The sequence below is a fragment of the Macaca thibetana genome, chromosome 15 (assembly GCF_024542745.1).
Source record: "Macaca thibetana thibetana isolate TM-01 chromosome 15, ASM2454274v1, whole genome shotgun sequence".
In the NCBI taxonomy this organism is placed as follows: Eukaryota; Metazoa; Chordata; class Mammalia; order Primates; family Cercopithecidae; genus Macaca; species Macaca thibetana.
Window position 1 is genome coordinate 47,537,034 of NC_065592.1, and position 26,538 is coordinate 47,563,571.

Here is a 26,538-nt window from a genome sequence, read left to right on the forward strand (position 1 = left end):
ATAAGCTACTGTGCCCAGCCCAATCTGGCCACTTTTAAGAGGATGTGTGGTCTGTGAGCACATTTCACAGGGAAGAAATGAAGCAATCATAGCTGTTAGGCCTGAAAGGAAACACTGGGAAAATATATGACAGCTGATTTTGAACAACCCAGGAGGAACATGAAATGTAGAGAAAGGCAGACCAAGGAGAGAGTATACTTCAGGGAAGCAGATTTTGGCTCAATAAAAGAAAAAACTGGGACGATTAGAGTTGTATCATGACCAAACAGCCTACCTAAAAATACAGTGAGCTTTCAGGCTGTTTAATCAGCGACTGAGTAACTGACAACATTCACTTTGGAGAGCAAAGGGGGGATAACTGTACTAAGAGAAAATAAAATTAGATTCCTTTTTTTTTTTGAGACAGAGTTTCACTCTTGTTGCCCAGGCTGGAGTGCAATGGCACGATCTTAGCTCACTGCAACCTCTGCTTCCCGGATTTAAGTGATTCTCCTGCCTCAGCCTCCAGGTACCTGGGATTATAGGTGCCCACCACCACGCCCCGGCTATAAAATTAGATTCTTCTCTCCCATTTCTAGATTGCAGTAATGGAGAGGAAGAGAAAAACTGAAAACATCACAAACATAAACTTATATTCACAATTTTAAAAAGTTTTTCTATTCATGTAGATACTTTTTTCCCATTGATGTACAGCTAGGACACAATAAACACAAATATTTTACATATTCAGTTTTGGTTTCTGATATCTTTTGGTAATTGTATACATCTGTGTAACTAACACCCAAAACAAGGTATCAGACATTTCCATTAACCCAGAAACTGTGTGTCCCTTCCCCTAATTTCCACCACTAGGCAACCACTTTCTAATTTTTATTATGAAAAACTAGTTTTATATGTTCTTAGATTTCACATATGTTCATTTTATTATTATTATTATTATTATTTTTTAGACTGAGTCTCATTCTGTTGTCCAGGCTAGAGTGTAGTGGCGTGATCTCAGCTCACTGCAACCTCTACCTCCCGGGTTCAAGTGATTCTCTTGCTTCAGTCTCTTGAGTATCTGGGATTTACAGGCGCCCACCACCACGACCAGATAATTTTTATATTTTTAGTAGAGACAGTGTTTCACCATGCTGGCCAGGCTGGTCTCGATCTCCTGACCTCAAGTGATCCACCCACCTCAGCCTCTCAAAGTGCTGGGATTACAGGCGTAAGCCACTGTGCCCGGCCAGTTCATTTTTAAAAAGATTATTTTGGTCTTTCTAGGTCCATAATAATCTGGTCCTTTCAAGCAGTTACTTTTAAACAGCATTTTAAAATCTATTTAAATTAGATAGGCCAGGCACGGTGGCTCATGCCTGTAATCCCAGCACTTTGGGAGGCCCAGGCAGGCGTTATCACTTAAGGTCAGGAGTTCGAGACCAGCCTGGCCAACACTGTGAAACCCCATCTCTACTAAAAACACAAAAATTAGCAAGGCGTGATAGCGGGCACCTGTAATCCCTGCTACTTGGGAGGCTGAGGCAGGAGAATTGCTTGAACTCAGGAGGTGGAGGTTGCAGAGAACTAGGATTATGCCAACGCACTCCAGCCTGGGCGACAGAGTGAGACTCATCTCAAAAAGTAAAAAAAATTATACAGGACAATGACCTATACCGGTATGCAGGTAAAATAAAAAAACTATCTAAGCATTGTATCTCCCAAGGTCTTTGTGACTATAAGCCTGACACCAATCAAAGTTTATCAAGACAATCATTAATAAGGTTCCAGAAAAGAACACAACCATTGCTAGCTGGTGTGCCCACCACTTACCCTGGTTCAAAATGATCTGGCAAGGCTGGCACTGACCCCCATGGCACAGCTCAGCACATTGGTGCTGACCACAGTTCAAAATATTCTCACATGGGTTGGAACAGTGGACTGAGACAGCCTGACCACAGCGAACTGTGTGCCTGCAAAGACAATAGATGTAAAGAGAGCATCAGTCTAAAAGTTCCTGTTGGACAACTAAATTAACACTGCGGCCCTAACTCTTCCCCTCAAAACCTACTCAGCCTTTCTCTAACTTCATTTCCCTTACTTTTTCTAGTAAGTCTCCCTCGCCCAATCCTTATTTCCTCAATTACTCTCCCTTTCTCCACTCTTTTTCTTCTTCTTTTTTTTTTTTTTTTTTTAAATAGAGACAGGGTCTCACTATGTTGCCCAGACTAATCTCAAACTCCGAGGCTTAAGCAATCCTCCTGCCTCAGGCTCCCAAAGTGCTGAGATTACAGGCTTGAGCCACCACGCCTGGCCCACTCTTCTTTTTCTTCCTTTGTTCTTTTTATTTTCCATCCTGTCTTTCTCTCCTATTTTCTAAGTGGTGAGGAACTGAAGGCTATTCCTGAGTATTTGCTTTATGTGATTTCATCTGAGTTCCACGAAGCGGCATGCATAAGGAGAAAGAACGCTGGGGTGAGGAGTTAGAATATCTGGGTTCTAGTCCTAGCTCTGCCTGGAGCTTCCACAGTACTTCACAGACAGGGGAGAAGGATAGCTATCATGTACCCAGATCTGACACACTCAGATTAACAGCACAATGGCATTATTCTGAGACCCAGCACTTAGAACATACTATATGTGACTTTGCTTCCGGGTAGGGAAATAAGCTAATTCTAGTTTTGTTCCAATAAACATCCTGATTTTGCTGAGAGAAGGATATAAGAAAGTCCTTTTTTTGTTTGTTTATGTGAGACAGAGTCTTACTCTGTTGCCCAGGCTGGAGTACAGTGGCGCCATCTTGGCTCGCTGCAACCTCCGCCTTCTGGTTTCAAGCGATTCTCCTGCCTCAACCTCCCCAGTAGCTGGGGCTACAGGCATGTGTCACCACGTCAGCTAATTTTTGTACTTTTAGTAGAGACAGGGTTTCACCATGTTGGCCCAGTTGGTCTCCAACTCTTAACCTCAAGTGATCCACCCACCTCGGCCTCCCAAAGTGCTGGGATTACAGGCGTGAGCCACTGTGCCAAGCCAGATAAAGTACTTTTAGACAATTGTCTTCAGGTCTCTTTCTAGGGTAATGGTTAAGCACTTGCAGTCTACTCTCCTGCAAAAAGAGTTTTATCTGATCCCTGACTCTCAACGCCATATTTTGTTCTTAAAAGTCACTGTTATATACATAAATGATCAGCTTGCAGTACTTGACCTAATGACTAACACTGGCCTATTATGCTACCATTCTGCCTAGTACCATGGCTAACATTAACCCTTGAAGTAGACACTATTATTTCTACTTTATGATAAGAAAAATGAGGTCCAATGAGACCAAGCAACTTGCCCAGAATCAACAACCAGTAAGTGACAGAACCAGGATCTGACCTTTCTGAGTCAAAACACTTACATGTAATCTCAGGCCACATAGCTATCCTCATAAGTTCAGTAAAGGCTAAACAAATGCACCTCACTGAAAATCTGCATGATTCATCTCATCCTGTGGTTCAGAAATCATTTTAAGATCTTACTGGGCCTCAGAGACACTCCACAGCTATCAGTGATCCTTGTACTAACTATGTAGGAGACCTTGTATTATAATAGAACAAGAGTGGGCTCTGGAGTCACATATTCTTTCATTCAACAATATTCATTAAAAGATTCCTAGATGCAAGATACTGTGCTAGGCATAGGAAACTGGTTCCAGCCTCCTCGACCTTAACAGGCCTGGGTTCAACTCCTGGTTCTGTCACCCACTAGAGAGGTTAAAAAAAAATCATTGTCGACTGAACACGGTGGCTCATGCTTGTAATTCCAGAACTTTGGGAGGCCGAGGCAGGTGGATCACGAGGTCAATAGTTCAAGACCAGCCTGGCTAAGATGGTGAAACCCCATCTCTACTAAAAATACAAAAATTAGCCGGGTGCGGTAGCAGGTGCCTGTAATCCCAGCTACTTGGCAGGCTGAGGCAGGAGAATTGCTTGAACCCAAGTGGCAGAGGTTGCAGTGAGCTGAGATCGCGCCACTGTACTCCAGCCTGGGTGACAGACCGAGACTCTGTCTCAAAAAAAAAAAAAAAAGTCCTTGTCACCTGGTATTTTACCTGAAATAATGGGTAGTCTCACAATCTCACTGTGTGTATAATTTCTTAATCACTTATAAGATTACAAAATAGGGTCATGGGCAGCACAGGGAACTACTATAGAAAAGTACTATCCGTGGTGCATTTGGTCTCTCAAGTTGCCCACTTGGCTCTCTTCCAAGTTGTACTTTCCTTCTGTCCTCTCCTTCCTGTTCTAAAGCTTTAAAAAAAAAAAAAAAAAAAAGTACTATTCATGCCTACCATTTATTTGTATCTACCTACTATTCTTTTATTTTAGAAATTCACAAGTCAGTCATGCATGTGAAAACTGAGGTCTTATTTAGAGTGCAATCTTAACTTTACCTGGTTCGTCCACATTCACATGTTTTTGTCATAAAGGCAGGGCAGGGTGGGCAGGGTCCTGGATGGCAGAGACTGAAAGAGAAAGGTTTCACCGAATAAACCACAGCCATGTATCCAAATGCGAACAAAGCTGTCCTAGCTGGGTCTTATTGTGAATATGGCAACAAATAAATCTACTCTGACATGTCTTTGTATTTGTTTAAAGTTGATTAAACTATTTGAACAAAGATATCAACTGTACTTTTATGTGCAAAAAACTGACATCATTATCACCATAGACTATTTAACCAGAGAAGTAAATCCCAAGTCAAAATACTGGTTATATTTGGGTCTGAGAGTCAAAGATGACATTTTCAAATACGGTCTTGGTCCACTTACAGCACTGTGTGGGGATAAAAATAGTTTGCTACTCAGGTAAAAGGCAGAATGGCTAATAGGGTCCTGTAGAAGATCAGAGTCTAAGCAAGGTAATAGAACTCAAATCTACTGGGTTTGTAAGAAGTACAGACATACTCTTCATAAGCTATTGAAGTAATCATCAGCCACTGGGCTAACAATGGAACAGTGAAAAGAAGGCTGACATGAGGGGAGGCATGCTGGTGAGTAACATGCAGAGAATGAAAGGGAAAGGGGTCATAGAAAGAACTGGGCTGAGTGATATGCTATAGGTCAGAATTAGCCCTCTGAAAAATGCTTTTTTTAGGAGCTATATTATAGAGACCAATAGAAAAAAGTTACAATATGGAATTTGTGTATTCAAATAAATACTGTCCTCTTCAAAGCAGACACTTTGGCAAATTACACAGTGGTACAGAAATACCACTACTTAAAACATTTTGGGAACTTCTACGACAACCGTTTTTGGAGTAGGAGGGGTATATTCTAGGTGGCAAATCACAACCCTTTGGGAATCAAAAGCCAATCAGAGCCAAGACGAATTAATCATGGGTGTGACAGGACTCTCATTCATTGCTAGTGGAAATGTAAAATGGTATGGCCACTTTTAAGACAGTTTTGCAGTTTCATACAAAACTAAACATAGTCTTACCATACAATCTAATAATTACACTCCTAGTTACCCAACTGAGTTAAAAACTTATATCCAGGGCTGAGCGCAGTGGCTCATGCCTGTAATTCCATCACTTTGGGAGGCCAAAGAGGGAGTGTGCTTATAAAGTGCTTTAGTGTGCTTATAAAGTGGTCTGGCTGGAATGTTTAGTTTCTGTGAAACTCCTAAACAAGCTCTGATAATTCTTAAATAAGGTTTAAACATTGAAAACAATACAGGAACAAGTGTCTAGTCTTCTAAGGTGACTCATTTTGATAGACAATACCCATAGGAGACATAAGTTTAAGCATGTTTCTTTAAAGGTGAGTATCATTATTCAACAGTTATATTTTACATATACCTCAATCCTTTTGGGTGAAACAATTTTCATTGCTTGTCAGGTATGGGTGATTCTAGGTTATTTCAAATATCCCAGAAGCCGGGACTCAATCTCAGGTTTTCTTAACTTTTAGACCAGAGGTTCACAACACTGGCTATATATTGGACATGCCTGGAGAGCTTTTAAAAATATAGATGTTCACACCAGGCATGGTGGCTCACACCTGTGCTCTCAGCACTTTGGGAGGCTGAGGTGGGAGGATCGCTTGAGCCCAGGAGTGCAAGGATGCAGTAAGCTACGATAGCATCACTGCACTCAAGCCTGGGCAACAGAGCGAAACCCTGTCTCTATGGCTTTTGAGGCCTAAGAAGTGTAAATGAGAGAAACCAAAGCTTTCCTGGAGACCAGAAAAGTGCTACTGGGGAATGGGTTTCAGCAACCTCTATGTTGCTGAAAGTAAAAGAAAGTTCCCAAGTCAAGTGTGAGAGCTCCAGAGCCACAAAAGAGAAGGAGCAGGTTTTAAAGTGTTCTTTTCTTTCAGACATGGTGCTGATCACGTGATCTGCATCAGTTTTCATCTCTGGTAGTCATGAAAGCTTTGGAAAAATAGTCCATGCAGAGGATTAACTTATTATTGAATTTACTGAAAATGACAATTATGGCAGGAATAGCTTAAGTCCTTCCTAAAGAAGGACCTATGCGAGCAGTCAAAGAGAAGGAGGTATCTGACTGCCCAGCAGATCACAGGCCATGCTGTCTAGCCCAGTCTAAAACAGTTCTACTCCCACTGATATTTCCCCAGCACCACCACCATGCCTTGATCTCAAGGCCCCTGGTCTAATACTATCCCTGCTCCAAGCAGTAGAAACACCAAGATAACACTCTGATGCCTCCTTTACTCTTAGACTTGGGTAGTAAAAGTAAGAATTGTTATTTTTTGATCACTTGCCAGAGTCTGTACCCAGCCACATAGGTATACTAATTCATTTAATTTTCCTAGAACTCTGTATTATTATTACTATCATCATTATTTTACAGATGCAGGCTTAGATAAGTAACTTGCCCAAGGTCACATAACTGTTTAAGTAACTTGAACCTAAGATTTAAACCTTTGTCTGAGGTCAAGGCCTGTAGAAATTTACTTGTAACTGATCAACTGTTTTTCTATTACTGTGCATTTTTTGGTATTTAGAAGCTGACTGCATACAGTCTACTTATTTATTTATTATTTTTAGAGACAGGGTCTTGCTTTGTTGCCCAGGCTGGAGTGCAATGGTGCAACTACAGCTCATTGTAGCCTTGAGCTCCTCCTCACTCAGCCTCCCAAGTAGCGGGGACTATAGGTGTGCGCCACCACACCTGGCTAATTTTAAATTTTTTTGTAGAGATGGGGCCTCACTTTGTTGCCTAGTCTGATCTAGAACTCCTGGCCTCAAGCAATCCTCCTGCCTCGGCTTCCCAACGTGTTGGGATTATAGGCATGAGCCACTGTGTCTGGCTTATGGATATAGTCTAAAGCCGGCTGTTTATTGTACAAAGACTGACATCCTACGGCTGGGTGTGATGGCTCACACCAGGAATCCTGGCATGTTGGGAGGCTGAGAAGAGCAGACTGCTTGAGGCCAGGAGTTCAAGACCAACCTGGGCAACATGGTAAAACCCCATTTCTACCAAAAAATACAAAAATTAGCCAGGCGTGGTGGCACATGCCTGTAGTCCCAGCTACTCAGGAGGATGAGGTGGGAGGACGGCTTGAGCACAGGAGGTGGCGGTTGCAGTGAGCTGTGATCACGCCACCATACTCCAGCCTGGGTAACAAAGCAAGACCCTGTCTCCAAAAAAAAAAGATCGACATCTTAGAAATACTGTCTGACCAGGACCCTACACAATTGTCTTTCCCCAGACAGAAGGTTCTCCTATACATTCTCTTAGACCTGGATATCCTGGATATCAATGGGGGATAAAACATACGAGTCACATTTCTTCTTAGAAGCAAGCAGTGTGATGTAATGGAAGGAGCACTGGCTTTGGAAACCCTAGCTCCACCATGACCACTGTGACACTGGGCAAGAGGCTTGGCCTTTCTGAGCCTCATCTGTAAAGTGGAGATGATAAATATCTACCCATTACTGGGCAGTGGTAAGGATTCAACAAGTTAACTGACGTAGAGTGCCTGGCACAGGGTGATTTGGGACCATTTACTGAGGTCCCATATCACCCTTCATTCCAAACTGTCACATGCTAACCAGATATGTTTACTTAGAGCCACCAGCAAAGCATGTCCACCCAGAATCCCAACGGAACTGGCATTCCAACTTACAGGTTACAGGAATGTGGGCAGTCCTGGCCAGGCTGTTTCTTTCTACAAACCTCACCACAGCTATGTGGAATTTCATTTCTGCTCCACTCAGGATTCTTTACCTTGCCTAGAACACATTAGATCAGAGAGTCAATGGTACAAACTTCAGCCACATCCTCAACTTTAATGAAACAGTGAAGTATAGCTAGACAGCATGCAACTTTAGTGTGGTTTTTATTATTTCAACAAATGTATTATCTCATATCCTAAAATGAAAAGATAAATATAATGCTATTCATAAAAAGTTTCACTGAGTATGATAAATCTTAAATCTTGGATTACCTGGTAAAGATAAATAAAAAGTCACTTTTACTTACGAAAATACTACCTTGACTAACAAAAACATTTAATTTAAGATAAATACCTATATGACAAGCCGTCTATAAATGGGCTTCTGGACTGATATGCAAATTGCTGCTGCAAGGATCAGAGAGAGGGAATAAGAGAAGAGCACCATGGGGAAAGCGGGGAGGCAGTAAGAGATGGAAAGGACATAAATCCCCTGTGTAGCAGGAACTCACCTATTCCAAAACTATAAAGTAGGCATAAAAAAGCTTATAATTTTATAATCAACATCACTGCAAATCTTCATGGCACATCTTCCATGGACTCAGCAGAGACAGGGAAGAGTAAAACGAAGGCACAGGATTCCTCCTTGCCCTTGAGGAATTCATCCTCACTTTGGCAATTTGCACACTAAATTGCAGCCATCCCCAGTCCATGGCCTCTGCTTTTCTCTCTATACTATCTCTTTCAGAAATTTTATTCATGTTGAGAGGTGCAATCCACCTAAAGGCCACTGATCCCCAAATCCACATTTTCTCTCTTGCCCTGAATCTTCAGTTGCAGACCCACATGTCCAAATGTCTGCTGAACATCCTTGCTTGGGGTTTCACGGTCACCTCAAACTGGCTTCATCCACAGCCAAAGTTCACATCCCTCTACAACTCCTCCCTGCTCAGGGCTTCCTATTTCTGTCAGTGACACCAACTCTGTCAGAGTCACACATGTTCAAAAACTACAGTCATCACTCATACCTCTTTTTACTTAATCACCAAGTTGTGTCAATTTTTCCTACACAGTGGCTCTCACCTCATCTCCTCTCCTACTCCTGCCTCTCTACTGGCCAAAACCTCATCTCCAGACTCTTACAAAAGCTTCCCTGCCTCTGTGCTTTTTTGCTCCAATACAGTGCCCTGGTTTTTCCCTAACATCTCTCAAGGGTTCTACCTCTTGTCCCTGACTCCAAATGATGTTTTGGGGTTTTTTGCTTTTCTTTCCCCTGCAAGTGTTCTGCATTACACCCTCTTCTCACTCTGTACCCTTTCATCCGCTAGGGTCTTAACTACTCCTCTCAGCTGTGATTCTCATCCTTAAGTCTTGGTCTTTCCTCAAATATTGCTTCCTGCCTAATGGACATATCTCACTGTATGTTCTGCTCACTCCTCCAGCTCAACATTTCTAAACTGCAGTCACTGTCCCCACCAGACCTTGTTCTTTTGACCTGCCCTTTTCCTTGGTATCACCATTTCTAAAAGCATGAAACTTGGGAGTCACATTTGGGTTCCTCCCATTCCTACTACTGTTAGGAATCAACCTAACACCATATTTTTCTTTCTATCACACTCATTAGAGGCTTGTACTGTTCTTCATCTGGATTATTCTAAGTCCCAAATTGTTTAGTCTCCAAAATATTCCACTCACTGCTACCAAACCCATCTTCATAAAGAACAACGTTGATGCCCTCAGTGGCTTCCCACAGCCTTCCAAATGAAGTCCCAACATCTGAGACTGGTATCAAAGGGTCAGCCCTTCCTTTCCAGTCACCTCCCACTTCTCTACTATCATAGACCTTGGGCTCCATAAGTGGATGAATCATTCTTCTCCCAACAGATCCTAAACCCTGTTGATTTTGAACTGCCTATGCTATTCCCTTCAGCATATCTTTCTGCCTACCAAGGTTTTACCTAGTTTACAATGTCAGTTCAATTCTACATCCTTCAAGAAGGCTTCTCTTAAACATCCAGCTGCAAGTCGTAACTCACCCCAAAGATCTCCCATAGTACTTAGTACTTCTAGCAGAGTATCGGGCTAATTGTGTCTTAACTCTTAGACTGTAAGCTCTGGTAAGTTAACCTGTTTTATTCGCCTCTTTCTTCACAGTGCCTCGAACATTGATAAGTTCTCAATAAAAACATGTTAAACTAATGGTCCCCTGGAAGAACAGTGTGGGGCAAAGTCATCGGCAAATAAGGCCTTTATGTACATTCTCACATCATTTTACCACTTTCAGATCATCTTGACCTTCACTCCACATTCTTATACCGCCTTAGAGTCTCTCATCTAATTTGCCAGTAAAGGCTGTAACAAGATTTTTAATTCCATTGTGGTACTTTATGTTTAAAAATCCTTCAAAATAAGGTATTAAGTATTGGTATTGTCCTATTTGCCCAAATTTCCATTGATCTCTTACTTCCAGTTTCATGCTGCCTTTCTGGTAGTAGTATATTCAAGAATATTTATTCCCTCACCTAATACCAATTTAGTATCTATTAAGGCTCAGATTCTGTCAATAAAACATGTAAGACCAGAAAATTCCAAATAATATAAAACAGTGGCCAAAGTGAGAGAGAGAATAACAAAGGAAAGCTTCCTTTGTAAGAGGGCTTTTGGGGTCAGATTTTAAATGCTACTGTCGTTAAGAATTGAAAGAAAAGAAGGGAAGTCAAGGAGTTCACCAAGGTATTGTGTCTAGAAGATACAGAGTTGATGGTAAATGACTGACTCTTTGTGAAAGCTGCTAAGTAATGGGAAAGGAGAAATATGAGCAAACCAGTTAGAAAAATAAGGAGAGCATGCAGAAAGAAACAGGAAGAGTTGCCGCGCGCAGTGGCTCAAGCCTATAATCCCAGCACTTTGGGAGGCCGAGACGGGTGGATCACGAGGTCAGGAGATCGAGACCATCCTGGTTAACATGGTGAAACCCCGTCTCTACTAAAAATACAAAAAACTAGCCGGGCGTGGTGGCGGGCGCCTGTAGTCCCAGCTACTCGGAGGCTGAGGCAGGAGAATGGCGTGAACCCGGGAGGCAGAGCTTGCAGTGAGCCGAGATCACACCACTGCACTCCAGCCTGGGTGACACAGCGAGACTCCGTCTCAAAAAAAAAAAGAAACAGGGCCAGGCGCGGTGGCTCAAGCCTGTAATCCCAGCACTTTGGGAGGCCGAGACGGGCGGATCACGAGGTCAGGAGATCGAGACCATCCTGGCTAACACAGTGAAACCCCGTCTCTACTAAAAATACAAAAACTTAGCCGGGCGAGGTGGCAGGCGCCTGTAGTCCCAGCTACTCGGGAGGCTGAGGCAGGAGAATGGCGTGAACCCGGGAGGCGGAGCTTGCAGTGAGCTGAGATCCGGCCACTGCACTCCAGCCTGGGTGACAGAGCAAGACTCCGTCTCAAAAAAAAAAAAAAAAAAAAAAAAGAAACAGGAAGAGTTACTTATTTCAAGAAGGGAATGGTCAAAGGTGTCAAGGGCTATCACTCTGCCAAAAAGATTATGAGCTTATAAACCAGCCTTAGATATGGTTGGAAAGGAGTCATTGGTGATTTGTTTTTATTTTATTTATTTATTTTTTTGAGATGAAGTCTCACTCTGTCACCCAGGCTGGAGTGCAATGGCATGATCTTGGATCACTGCAACCTCTGCCTCCCAGGTTCAAGTGATTCTCCTGCCTCAGCCTCCCAAGTATCTGAGATTACAGATATGCGACACCATGCCCAGCTAATTTATTTTAGTAGAGACGGGGTTTTGCCATGTTGGCCAGGCTGGTCTCGAACGCCTGATCTCAGGTGATCCATCTACCTTGGCCTCCCAAAGTTTGTGCTGGGATTACAGGCATGAGCCACTACGCCCGGCCCATTGGTAATTTCTGAATACAGTTTCAGTGAGGCAACAAGACAGAAGCAAAAATGCAATGCTTCAGGGAGGGAGACAGACAGTAAAGAAACAAAATCTGAAAAATCAACAACTAGAGGGAGGTTAGTCATTAAAAGGTAGGAAAGGGAAAAAAACCATGCAGAAATGGGCTAGCAGCAAGAATGAGCATCTGGGTTACAGGAAGTTTTCCCCTAATACTTAGGGGAACTGAGATATTAAAAAACAAAGAAGTATTCCATAAAGAGGGAAGATGCCAGGATAAAGTTTACAATGCTGGTTTGTAAAAAAACTGCTTCTTATAAATACCAATGACTTATTTCTAGGATTAAAATAAACACTGTTATTTACTCATACTGCTCAAATCTGGAATATCAAAGCTGTAACTGCTGGGGGTGAGATGAAGCCCACGTCCACAGCTACATCTGCTACCTGGTCAGGCCTGGTCTCAAGACCAAGGAGACCAGCACTACAGCCCAGAAGCAGCATGAGCCTGGTTGGTCATCTCCAAAACAGCCTGTCAGGAGCACAAAGGCCGTGGCTCTAGCTGTGTGATGGATGACATAAATATAGTCTTATAGACTCCTATAGCTTTGAAGTCTCCTTAGTAACTTCTAAAACATGCCCCGCAGATCACCTTTCCTGAACTGAGGTACAATGTATATAGTAAAAGAGACTCCAGTGTATATAAACAAACTTACCACAGAAACAAGTGTAGGTATTAGGAACATGTGCAGAAACATTCTGACAGGCAGGGCACCTCCAACCACTCTGGCCATCTGTCAGGAAAAATGGGAGTAGGCCAAATAAATTTTCTTCCAAAAGCCACATGTAATTAAATTTAAATCTATAGGAAGCCACAATATTGAAGTAGTGGTAATAATTTCAATGTTAAGCATATCAGACATTTAAGGAATAAATTCACAAAACTGACTGCTTAGCTTGAATACAGCATTTTCCATTGAATATGGGGTTCATTAAAAAAAAAAAAAAAAAAAAAAAACGGCCAGGTGTGGTGGCTCACACCTGTAATCCCAGGACTTTGGGAAGCAGAGGTGGGTGGATCACGAGGTCAGGAGATTGAGACCATCCTGCCCAACATGGTGAAACCCCATCTCTACTAAAAATATAAAAATTAGCTGGGCATGGTGATGCGCACCTGTAATCCCAGCTACTTGGGAGGCTGAGGCAGGAAAATCACTTGAACCTGGGAGTGGGAGGCTGCAGTGAGCCGAGATCACGCCACCGCACTCCAGCCTGGCAACACAGCGAGACTCCCTTTCAAAAAAAAAAAAACAAAAAACAGAAAACAAACCCACTAGCTAGGCATGGTGGCGCATGTCTCTAATTCCAGCATTTTAGGAGGCTGACGCAGGACTGCTTGAACCCAGGGGTTCAAGACAAGACTGGGCAACACAGCAGATCGTCTCAAAAAAAATTAGCTGGATGTGGTGGCATGTGCCTATAGCCTCAGCTGCTTGGGAGTCTGAGGCAGGAGGATCATTTGAGTCCAGAAATTCAAGGCTGCAGTGAGACATGATCACACCACTGGACTCCAGTCTGAGTAACAGAGTAAGACTCTGTATCAAAAAAAAAAAAATTACAGTTAGATAGAAGGAATAAGATTTAGTGTTTAGTAGCACTATAGCTAACAATAATTTATTGTATATTTCAAAATAACTAGAAGAGTAGAATTGGGATGCTCCTAACACAAACAAATGATAAATATTTGAGGTGTTGGAATCCTAATATGCCAATGACCCTGATTTGATCATTACACATTGTATGCTTGTATCAAAATATCACGTGTACCCTATGAACATGTAAACTATTATGTATGCATAGTAAGAATTTAAAAATGAAAAAAAAAGATGTTTTTTAGTTTGTTTGTTTGAGACAGGCTGTCTCGCCCTGTCACCCAGCCTGGAGGGCAGTGGTGCAATCTCGGATCACTGCAACCTCCACCTCCTGGGTTCAAGCAATTCTCATGCCTCAGCCTCCCAAGTAGCTGGGATTACAGGTGCCCGCCACCACGCCTGGCTAATTTTTATATCTTTAGTAGAGATGGAGTTTCGCCATGTTGGCCAGGCTAATCCTGAACTTCTGACCTCAGGTGATCCACCTGCCTCGGCCTCCCAAAATGCTAGGATTACAGGCATGAGCCACCACACCAGGCCAAAAATGAGAAGATAAATTAAAAATAGAACTACCATATGATCCCGCAATCACACTTCTGTGTATGTATCCACAGGAAATAAAATCAGTATGTCAAAGAAAAAATAATAAGTAAAAGCCATCATTTTCAATATGAGTGACTGATTTTATCATATCCTAAAATACATTTTAATACTGTTATGTTTAGCTGGTTTATTTAAGATCTATAACTTAATTCTGGTCATCTGAAACACATGATCAAGGTAACATACACTCCCTGCAGAAAAAGTAGTCAAGAGAAATTAAACTGTATTTTTAAAGCTAGGCTTAATACTTGAACACATCAAATGGGTGAGAATAACTACTCAGAAGAGAGAATTAACTGACCTGCTTGAGATGCTGGAGACCTTGCCCATTTCTTTATGCAGTTCAAATGAAACACATGGTAACAGCTTTGACAACTCCACACTGGAGCCGTGACGCGAACCAATTCACAGCACACCATGCACTCATATTTTTCTGTAGTTAGTTGTTCAATCAGAGAACCTGTTTAAAAAACAAAGTAATAAAAAAGATAAACTCAAACACAAAAAACCATTCCTCACTTTAATCAACCAAGGATCAAGTCATTCAAGAGAAGAATCCAAACACAGAGATTTTAAGGGATACCTGATTCTGGGTAAGGCGGCTGGCTATTCAGACTGAGGCCAATAAGGGGCAGGAATATGCTGAGGAAGAGGATTTAGGAAGGAGACATTCAGGTGAGGATTCCCATAAATAAGGAAACATTCCCAGGAAAATAGCAGAGTAGCCAAACGACCCTTATAACAAAGCCTGAGGATCCACTGGGCAATATAGAATCTTGCTTTGCATTTTCTATTTTCCAGGATCCTCTAAATCTATCAGATCCATGGATTTAGGTTAGGAAGGGGCTCATGAAGCTGTAGTGTCAGCTATAAGAAGCCCAAGTCTGGGCAGGTTCCAACAACCCATGAGTGGTGAGATGGCTCTAGCAGTTGCCCTGAAAAAGTCTTTAGTCATTCCCTTAACAAAGATATTCTTGGTGCCTACCATAAGCCCCATGGTGGTGTTACAGTCCCTGGCTCCAGGAGCTCCACATCCAATGACAGAGACCAGTGTGTAGTTATCAGCTTAATCCTCCCAGATTTATTTCTGAATACCTTCGCCCACTTCCAAATTTTTTCCTCAAACACAATTTTTTTTTTTTTTTTTTTTTTTTTTTTTTTTTTTTTTGAGACGGAGTCTTACTCTGTCCCCCTTGCTGGAGTGCAGTGGCCGGATCTCAGCTCACTGCAAGCTCCGCCTCCCGGGTTCAGGCCATTCTCCTGCCTCAGCCTCCCGAGTAGCTGGGACTACAGGCGCCCGCCACCTCGCCCGGCTAGTTTTTTTGTATTTTTTAGTAGAGACGGGGTTTCACTGTGTTAGCCAGGATGGTCTCGATCTCCTGACCTCGTGATCCACCCGTTTCGGCCTCCCAAAGTGCTGGGATTACAGGCTTGAGCCACCGCGCCCGGCCTCCTCAAACACAATTACAGCAAAGTCTTTCCAGATTTCAGTACAGCCAGATACTCTCAATACTCTCAAAACTGAGTGTGAGTGTGTGTAGATGCTTTTTTGAGTACATACTTTTAGCACTGGATTTATTTCACAATATTATTGTTATTTGCTTTCAGGTCCAAATAAGTTAAAAGAATAAAACTAACCTAAAATACAACATTCCAAGCACATTACATATTATTAGTTAGTCCTCTCAAATAGGCTGTAACAGGTTGGGCACAGTGGCTTACACCTGTAATTACAGCACTTTGGGAGGCCAAGGTGGGCAGATCATGAGGTCAGGAGATCAAGACCATCCTGGCCAACACAGTGAAATCCCATCTCTACTAAGAATACAAAAATTAGCTGGGCGTGGTGGCATGCGGCTGTACTCCCAGCTACTAAGAAGGCTGAGGCAGGAGAATCTCCTGAACCTGGGACGCGGGGGTTGCGGTGAGATGAGATTGCGCCACTGCACTCCAGAGCTAGACTCCTTCTCAAAGAAAAAAAAAAGGCTACAACATAGGTACAATTTTACAGATGAAGAAACTGGCTTCATGTAATTAGATCATTTATCCAAGGTCACAGAACTAGAAATTTAAAAGTCAAAATTCAAACTTGTCAAACTATTTGACTCAAAAGCACACATCGTAATATTCCATAATATTGGCTCTCCTAAGATTTACTTTCTGATTGTTCGCTTTGATGTCAAAAGAAAGAGAGAACACCCTGAGACTGAAAGCTCTGTGAGGAGGGAGAGTCTTGTCTACCTTGCTGAGTGTAGTATTTCCAGTGTCTGGCATATACTATGTGCTCCGTTAAATATTTGTTAAATTCATGGATAAAGGAATAAATGAGTGATATCTAGTCTGTTCCACAACCTCTTTCCGTGAAAGTTATAGGCGTCACCAAAGTTCAGGCTTGAGTGTAGTGGCATGATCGTGGCTCACTGCATCTTCAAACTCCTGGGCCCAAGCGATCCTCCCACCTCAACTTCCTGAGTAGCTGGGACCATAGGCGTGTGCCACTATACCTGGCTGATTTTTTTTGTTAGTTTTTGTAGAGATGGGGTCTACCTCTGTTGCCCAGGATGGTCTTGAACTTCTGGGCTCAGGTGATCCTCTTGACTTGGTTTCCCAAAGTATTGGGATTACAGAAATTTAACCAAATTAAAAAAAAAAATCTTCCCTGAACAAGAGTAAATAAAACAAAAGCAAAAACATCTTTTCCAAAAGGGAAAGATGAAGAAACTGTCAGAGGTGGTAGGAGACTAAGGAGACATGACTAAATGCAACGTGGTATCCTAGATTGGGTCCTGAAACAGAAAAAGGACATTCGCAGAAAAACTGGTGAAAACTGAATAACATCTGTAGTTTAGTTAATACGATTATACCAACGCTAATTTCTTAGTTTTAACAAAGGTACTCTGGTTATGTAAGATGTTAACATTAGAGGAAGTTGGGTGAAAGATACATGGGAATTCTTTGAACCATCTTTGCAACTTTTCTATAAATCGAAATTATTCCAAACTAAAACATTTTACTAACAAACATCTTTTTCTCTTCCAGGCTTTTAACACTTCGGTGAATGCCAATTCCATTCTTCTAAGTTGCTCAGGCATAAAATCTTCCTTCCAAATACATCCAAAATCTATCCAATTGTTACCTTTTCCACCACTATTACTCCAGTCTAAGTCTCCATCATCTCCTACCTGAACAACTGCAATAGTCTCCTAACTTGTCCTGTTGCCTTCTTAGAGCCTGTTCTCCACACAGCAGCCTAATAATCTTTTTTTTTTTTTTTTTGAGACAGGGTCTCATTCTGTCAGCCAGGCTGGAATGCAGTGGCATGATCACTACTTACTGCAGCCTTGTCCCACTGGGCTCAAGTGATCCTCCTCCTTCAGCCTCCTGAGTAGCTGGGACTACAGGCATGTGCCGCCATGTCCAGCTAATTTTTATTTTTTTGCCTTTTGCAGAGATGGGGTCTTATTAAGTTGCCCAGGCGGGTCTTAAACTCCTGGGCTTAAGCAATCCTTCTGCCTTGGCCTTCCAAAGTGCTGGGATTATAGGTGTGGGCCGCCACGTCCGGCCTCTGATTATTTCAGAATGTAAGACCATGCCATCCCTCTTCCCAGGACCTTCCAGCAGCCGTTCATCTTATTCAGAACCAAATCTAAGGGCCTCACATGATCCAGCCCTTGCTATTTCTCTGACCACCTTTCCTGCCCCCATCTTCATTGCCTGTAATACCCCTCCCCACATTTAAATTTGCTACTCCCCCTGCCTAGAATGCTCTTCTCAAGCCAGCCACAAGGTGCATTTTTGTACTTCATTCTTGTCTCTGTTCAAATGTCACCTTATCAAAGAGGTCAACCTATCTAAAACAGCACTCTTGTCACTCTGTCCTCTTAATCTTCTTAATATTTCTTTTTAGTCCTTATCACCACCTGACATATTAAATATCTAAGTGCTTTCTGCCTGTCTTCCCTACCAGAATGTAAATTCCACCAGTATTCCCTGTACCTAGAACAGTGCTTGGTATGTAGTATTTATGCAATAAATATGAATGAAGTGTTCTCAAAAATGATACGAATAATGTGAGAATGTTAAGGACCCAAGAGATTTGTTAAGCAGAATTCTAAGATGGTCTTCCAGATTCCCACTTCCCTGGTATGCATACCCTATATAATCTCCTCTCCTTGAGTATGGGTGGGCCTGACTTAATCAGGTAAGCCCTTTCAAAAGAGCTGAAAAATCAAACAGAAGTCAGAGAGATCTGAAGTGGCAGCAGTTGCTTTCCTGCAGGCCTCAAAGAAGCAAACTATCATGCTGTGTATAGAGCCATGTGGCAGGGAAACACAGGTGGCCTCTAGGAGCTGAGAGACACTTCTGGCCAACAGCCAGCAAGAAAACAGGAATCTCAGTCCCACACCTGTAAGGAACTGAATCCTACCAACAACCAGTGATTGAAAGATCTCAGATGAGATCACATCCCTAGCCAAATTTGGAGACATTGAACAGAGAACCCAGCTAACCTGGACCCATTCATCTGACCCACAGAAACAGTGGCACAATAAATGTGTGTTATCATAAGCCACTACATTGTGATAATTTGCTATAAAGCAAGAGATAATTATTAACCAGCCTAAGGATTCAATAACAACTCTGGTATAACATTGCTTTGCTTCACACATACATTAAGGTTCCAAGAACAACCCTGATGAACAAGCAACTAGAACGACAGGCTGGTGTAAAAACAGGCCCTGGGTAGATGGTGGCTTCAAGGGTTGGGCTGTGTCTCACATTAAACTGGAGAGGGGTTAAGATAGTGAAGGTCCATGAGGAAGAGCTAGCAGAATAAAACTATTTAGCTTGATGAAATATACACTTAGAGCAAAATGATAGATGTCTTCGAATACTGCAAAAAGCTGATTTGCAATAAGGAAGAGGGGAGCTGTGAGAAGAGAGACTAGTTGCTATGCTGCTCCAGAGGATAAAACTTGAACCAAAGGATAGGAAGGAAAGGAAAGAAGCTTTCAGTTCAATATAAGGATGAACTTTTAAACGGTCGGAACTGAGTACCTACTATGTTTCAAGAGCTGTGTGGGGCAGCAGGGTCACAAAAAAAGAAAAGAAATACACAGTGTCTGTTTTTAAGGAGTTTACAGACTAGTAGAGGACAACGAAGCATAAATAAACTATGGCTTCCGGTAGTAAGTTCTATAATAGAAGCATGCAAATATAAGAGAAAGACATAAGTGTAAGGGCTGTAAGAGATTAATGCTATCTATAGAGGTGAAAAAAGGTTCCCTGGACATGTGACTGAAGTAATTTTTCCCCCCTCCAAGACAGGGTCTTGCTCTGTCATCCAGGCTGGAGTACGATAGCTCACTGCAGCCTTGATCTCTTGGGCTCAAGTGATCCTCTCAGCTTCCTGAGTGTCTGGGCCTACAGGCATGCGCTAACATGCCTGGCTAATTCTTTTATTTTAATTTTTTTGTAGTGACAGGGTCTTCTGATGTTGCCGAGGCTGGGCTTGAACACAGGTGTTCCTCTCACCTCAGCCTTCCCAAGTGCAGGAATTACAGATGTGAGCCACCATGCCTGGCCTAAAGTAGCTTTTGAAAAATGAGTAAGACTTCGCCAGCGAACTGAGTGACAAATTCGAGAGAGAGGGAGCCACATGCAACAGCATGCAAAGACAAAAAAGTGTAGAATCCAGGGAATAAAATGTGATAGATACTGAGGCAGCAGCAGAAGATGGGCCTGTTGAGTAAGGCAGAAGCAGTAAATGGAATTAAGCGGGGGAGTGACACAGTTTAATGTGTGTTTTAGGCCGGGCGCAGTGGCTCACGCCTGTAATCCCAGCACTTTGGGAAGCCGAGGCGGGAGGATTACCTGAGGTCAGGAGTTTGAGACCAGCCTGGCCAACATGGTGAAACCCCATTTCTACTAAAAATACAAAAATCAGCTGGGAATGGTGGCACACGGCTGTAATCCCAGCTACTTGGGAGGCTGCGGCAGGAGAATCATCTGAACCCAGGAGGGGTTGTGGTGAGCCGGGATCAGCACCACTGCACTCTAGCCTGAGCAACAGAGTGAGACTCCTCTCAAAAAAATAAATAAATAAAATATGTGTTTTATAAAGATTGCTCTCTGATGCTAGTTTAAGAGGTGAACTGAAAGAGAAATTAAGAGATGACAAGATCAGTTAGGAACTGCTGCAACTAAGCGGACCAGATGAGGCAGATGAGATGATGCAGGATGAAACCAACAAAGGCAGCAGAGGTGTTATGACCCACCACTTGTGCTTTCACAACTCAAATACAATCTTGTAACCAGACATCTACACCACCCGTATTTGCATTTTTGAAAACCCTTACAAAATTCCTCAGTTGGAAAAGAAAAAGAATTATTATTTGTATTTGCTTGTGATATGCATAAAACTAAGTGGTTACCTAGAACTGGGGAGGGGAGCAGCGAGTGGTGGTAGAACTTAGGCAGACAGTGAATAAAGATTGAGACTTTTCACCGTGTAACTTTTCATACCTTCTGCTTTCTAAATTATGTGAATATATGACTTATTTAAAAATTTAAATTAAAAAAAAACACAACAAAATATTTCCACCAATCTAGGTAGGTTTACCTGTGTGCGTTTCCACATTCTTTAGCACATGGTTCTGTTTGCCTCTGGGGAAAGGAGATACTACTTGAGGATCCTGCCTCCGTACAGTGCATTTCTCTTGGTCAACCCTCCTGGAAGACTTGTTGATGACTGCCAAGTTCTCACTGTCACAGGTAGATTTTGCTGGTCTTTCACTGACGTTATCCTTTGGAATGGGGCCCATGTTGTTTCTGTGTCCTGCATTTGCATGTCGGTGGCCCTCCTGTTTGGGTGGATTTCTGCCTGGTCGTGGCCTGGCCCCCTCCACTTCCCAGGGAGGCCTTTTCTGTGGGTATCTTCTCTGCTCATTTCGTCTGGCTCCATACCCATCCAATACTCCTTTTCTAGAGGATGCATCTGAAGAGTCAGGGTGGAAAACCCCCACAGGTTTGGTATTTTCGGGTCCAGCATCCTCGGGTTTTGGAGTTGCTCGGTTACTCCATTCACATTTGAGTTTCCCCTTGACTTTTGGTCCTCTACCATAGCTGTATACAAATTGTGTTGCTTTTTTGGGTTTTGCTCCCCTGGGATCTGCACCCACAACTTCCTTCTCACTCTCAGAAGGGCTATGCTCTCTGAGGTCTGTCCCACTCTCTGATCTGGTCGAGCTCTCTAATCCAGCTGTATCTGAGGTCTGCTCAGCAAGACTCTGTGCTTTCTTGACTCTGATATGGTGCTTCTCATTCCTCAATTTCTGCCAAGGTTGACTCTGAAGGCCATGGCTCTTGGGCGATTTATTATAAGGAGAGGACTGGAAAGACGTCAGTTGACTCTTAGGTTTGCTTCCTGAAGGATGATAACTATGCTGATGAACAGCAGAGATTTCATCATAAGGGATCTGCCTGGAAAGGTGACAGGGAGGTGGTGAACTGTAATTTCTTCTACCAATCCTATTAGAGTCTAATCTCCTTTGAGTCGCACAATTAGGACCAGAGTTTTTTTTCTCCTGAGGAATGAATTCAGCAGCATCTGTATTGAATTTAAAAGTACCTAGGACATAAAAAATAGACATGCCAGTAAAGAAATTAAGCTTCATCCATGAAACTCATAGACTCTAAGCCAAATCTAAAAATCATTTTCCTTAGGACTTTGTATAAACATGCTGTTAAGTAAGACCTATGTTTCCAGTGAAGGTGATGGGTTCAAGGTGCTTGTGGAGGACTAATCAATCATTATTCCATGTCCAAAAACCAAACACCAATAGCCAATGACAGCTAAGTGCTGTTGAGTAAAAATGCTCACCTGGGCCATAAAGTACTATGTATACATGTATTTCTTTTATTACAAAAATTTAAGGCCAGCTAATAGTTCAGGGATATCAATCATCAGGTTCCATGTGGTCTTCTTTCAAAACACTAAAGCAGCATTGTGTAATATCAAGTAAACAGGCTTTGGACTAAGCCAAAATGGGTTAAAGTCCGCCTGTCCAACTTATGGTATGAACTTAGGGATATCCCGTGCCTGCTTTTAGCCTTAGTTTCCTTGTCTATGGTAAAGGATGACAATACTTATTTCAGTGGTTACTGAGAAATTCAAATATGATTTCATAAATAGTACTTAATAAGTGTATTAGTTTTCATCTCTTTCCCCTAGGAATATATTTTGGGTTTTCCATACACAGTCTCTATGATATGGTCTACAATCCCAAAGTGGAAAAAATTAAGCATACTCCCCTTCAACCCACTCATGTTCCCCCAGAAGATGCTTCTTGGTACAGTCAGTTCAGTCCCTGAAGTGCAAAGACAAAATGGTTTGCCTAAGGACATAAAATTAGTAGCAAAGTCAGAACTATGGGTAGCATACAGAATATACTATAAATTGATAAGACCTGGAAGACGTGGGTTTAAGTCACTTACCACTTATTGTGACTTTATGAAAGTTACTTAGTCCCAGTTTCCTTACATGTAATGAAGACAGTAACAATCTCTACATCAAAGAGTTGCAATGAAGAGTAAAGCAAGTTAATAACACACATAAAATAGTTAAAATGGTACTCTATCATTGCTGTTAGGACTACAGAGTATCTGAAACACACAGGTTTGAGCATAGGTGGGTGCAGTATAGAGGCTAAGGGTTTCAGGTTTAATAATAAGGCCTAACATTTATTAGGTATTATGTGCCAGGCACTATCTTAAGCACTTTACATGTATTAACTCATTTAATTCCTACATTCCTGATGAGAAAACTGAAGCACAGAGAGTAAGTAACTTGCCCAAGGCCACAGAAGTATTCCAAGGAAGACTTGGGATTCCAACTCAGGATGTGTATTAGAGACCATGCTCTGCTCTTACACTAACAGAGTTTGGGCAGTGGGTACCACAGACACATACAGTGAAGAATGGAATGATCATAAAGGTCATAGAGTAACCTCTCATCCAATTCAGGGTTTGTCCTGAAAGCTTTCACATAGGCAGAATTCTAAGGGGTAGGATGGACGGCCTCACAAAATGACAAGGGGGTTAGACAAATGCAGAAGGTGGCAGAGGTATTCTGGAAACATAAGATAATTTAAAGATTGAAATGGTTAAATTGGACCAGTGGGTATTGTGTAGTTCTCTCTTGCTTGAAAAAGCAAGACTGGAAAGAAGGGCAGAAATAAGATCAGTAAAGATGTCTAGAGAAGCCTAGTAAAGGATGGGAAAAGAGTGCTTCATGTTAAGCAGTAATGAGTTGATGTAACTAGAGAATCCAGAGACGGTTGCATGTATTCATATACAGGATATGTTCAACTAGACATGAGGCAGGAGGCAAAGCCCTCAGGAAAAAAACCCATAAGAGACATGAGGAAGGGAAATAGGACACATTGATAAGGAAACTGGCCATGGCAAAGATCAGAGACACCAATTTTTTTTTCACTATTTCAAGCAGCTGGAAGTTAGTAAATAGGATATCCAGTCACCATGGCTGCAATACAAGTAAGTGGTACCCTGAATCCAAGATAACACAACGGCACAGTAGGTGTCCAACAGGTGGGTAGGGCAGAATAAAGAGAAATCCAACTGGCAGATTAGAAAGTCCAGAGACAAGGCTGGTATTGCAGAGTCTGCTCATGGACAGAAAGGTATCCTCTGCACTGGGCTTCTGTTTAAAGACTCTGATGATGAGGGTGTGGGCTAAAGATGATGCTAAAATAATAACTCGGAATGGGAACTAAAGCAAAATCAAACTAAAGCACACGAAAAGGAGTAAGGAGGTCTTTGGACTAGAAGATTTTGCCTCATTAGATACTTTGTGGGTTGGAGGTAATAACTTGGGCACAACACCAAAGTTCAACACGATGACTCACAACTAGGCCCCACCCAATTCTTCTTCAAACACTGAAGGGTACAGAAATGAGTCAGAAATGAGCCTGTGGATGAGACGATCGATGGATCCAGTTAGAGAATCTGGTGAAGGACTAGGTAAGGAGAATAACAAAATAGCCCAAAAAGTTTTCCAACCCCAAGGAAGACTTAATATCCACAACAAGACTAGGGTATACCAATGCAGTGTGTTTTCCAACTTTTTTTTTTTTTTTTTTTTTTTTGAGATGGAGTCACGCTCTGTCGCCCAGGCTGGAGTGCAGTGGCGTGATCTCGGCTCACTGTAACCTCCGCCTCCAGGGTTCAAGCGATTCGCCTGCCTCAGAATCCCGAGTAGCTGGGACTACAGGCGCGTGCCACCACGCCCGGCTAATTTTTTGTATTTTTAGCAGAGACGGGGTTTCACCGTGTTAGCCAGAATGGTCTCCATCTCCTGAGTTCGTGATCTGTCCACCTCACCCTCCCAAAGTGCTGGGATTACAGGCGTGAGCCACCGCGCCCAGCCCCAACTTTTTAAACTAAGAACCATAGTAATAAATACATTTTACCTGCCACCCAGTATACAAATACACATATGGTCTTCTTGGTGCCCCAACAGCTGGTCGGGGACAGAGCTAAGATTCAAACAATGGTTTCCAAACTCCATTCTGCAAACTGCTGCCCTGTTTTCCAGAGTGGGCCATAAAATCAAATGAATGCAGTGGGCTGTGACATATTTTTAAACGAAATAGAAAACAGAATATATTGCTGATTGTAAAACAAACCAACCAACCCCAATGCTTCCAGAAACTTCTGATTCGCTTTTATATTTATGTAAGTGTTCAATATTTAAGGTCGTGATGCAAAATGTTTCTTTTGGTTGCTGTCCAACAAATTTGGAAAACACTGATCTATGGAACACCCTGAGGAAATGGATGTTATATTAACGAACAAATGAGGCTGTCTCTACACACTGAGGCAACTCCAGGAGGGGGTGAGTGAGTGAACAATTATGGAATAGGTACAGTACAGGGCGGGAGCCATCACAGGAATTAACTTATCCACTCCCACCTGACAGATGAGGAGACTGAGACTGAGTCACACTAGGTTCGTAGCAGGCTGAGACTCTAAACTACTGGAGTTCGGCTCGCGCCCACGCCACCACTCCAGGCAGTATGAGCACACCACACCCTACACGTCAAGAGCCCGCCACCGTCACGGGCTGTGACCTGGCCGACGCCCGCCTGTCGAAGGTCAGTGCGCCGCTGCCCCAGAAAGAGCCTGTGGGAGGGCAGTACACCCACACCGACTTGCAGCGCCGGGACAAGTCCTCTCTCCTCCTAAACCCAGTTACTAAGCTTCACCACCTAGTCCAAGAGAAGAGAGATCGCTCTACGCACGATGTGCGGGGCTTGGCCCTTCCGAGCCACTATCCCCAGCCCTAGCATGCGCTACTCTCGCGATATGAGTAGCTGGGGCCCTAGAACTTCGTCACTGACCCAATTTCCGTTCCCTAAAAGGGGCCCAGTCCCGCTAGGGCCGGGATAATACCTGAGACAGGAGGCGCCTCCGCCATCCCGTGCCGCAGAACCTAGATCGAGTCGTACAGCCAAGCGAGCACTGTCACCAGATCACGTGCTCCGGACTTCCGGCGCCGCGAGAATATTCGCATCTGCGCGTCGTGTAGATGGCCACAGAGGTTGCGCAGCCCGAATCTGTGTGGCGCGTTCGTGACGTCAGATAGACGCACCAGGTGTCGGGCGGGAGGAGGAGACTAATAGCTGGATGGAAATAGCAACAATCGCGGAGCGAGAGGTTGGCGACTTGCGTAATCATCGTGGTTTTCTTTCTTTTTTGATATAGGGTCTTGCTGCCTTACCCAGGCTTGAGTGCAGTGGTCCGATCATGGCTCACTATAGCTTCAGTCTGTAATCCCCCCGCCTCAGCCCCCGGGGTAGCTAGAACTACAGGCCGAGCCACCATGCGCGCTATTTTTAGGAGAGACGGGTTTCGCCATGTTGCCTAGGCTGGTCTCCAACTCCTGGCCTCCAGCGATCCTGCCGCTTTGGCCTCCGAAAGTGCTGGGCTTACAGGCGTGAGCCACCACTCCTGGCTCCAAACTTTTTTTTTTTTTGAGACTGAGCCTCGCTCTTTCGCCCAGGCTGGAGTGAAGTGGCGCGATCTCGGCTTACTGCAAACTACGCCTCCCGGGTTCAAGCGATTCTTATGCTTCAGCCTCCCGAATAGCTGGGATTACAGGCACCCACCACCACGCCCGGCTAATT

At 43.1% G+C, this 26,538-nt stretch overlaps 1 protein-coding gene across 3 annotated transcripts in view; it reads right to left on the reverse strand.

Moving 5' to 3' along the window:
* The window catches only part of NFX1 (nuclear transcription factor, X-box binding 1), an 82,066-nt gene extending 56,086 nt beyond the window's left edge, over nt 1-25,980 (reverse strand). For all 3 annotated transcript variants that reach the window (XM_050760749.1, XM_050760748.1, XM_050760750.1), the window contains exons 1-7: nt 25,805-25,980; nt 20,955-21,962; nt 14,637-14,795; nt 12,797-12,874; nt 8,123-8,228; nt 4,415-4,486; nt 1,813-1,952 (exon numbers count right to left, since the gene is read on the reverse strand). In XM_050760749.1, the coding sequence (XP_050616706.1) occupies nt 1,813-1,952; nt 4,415-4,486; nt 8,123-8,228; nt 12,797-12,874; nt 14,637-14,795; nt 20,955-21,962; nt 25,805-25,829 (1,588 nt within the window). In that variant the 5' untranslated portion in view covers nt 25,830-25,980. The remainder of the gene's footprint in view (nt 1-1,812; nt 1,953-4,414; nt 4,487-8,122; nt 8,229-12,796; nt 12,875-14,636; nt 14,796-20,954; nt 21,963-25,804) is intronic.
* Nucleotides 25,981-26,538: the final 558 nt, after the last annotated feature.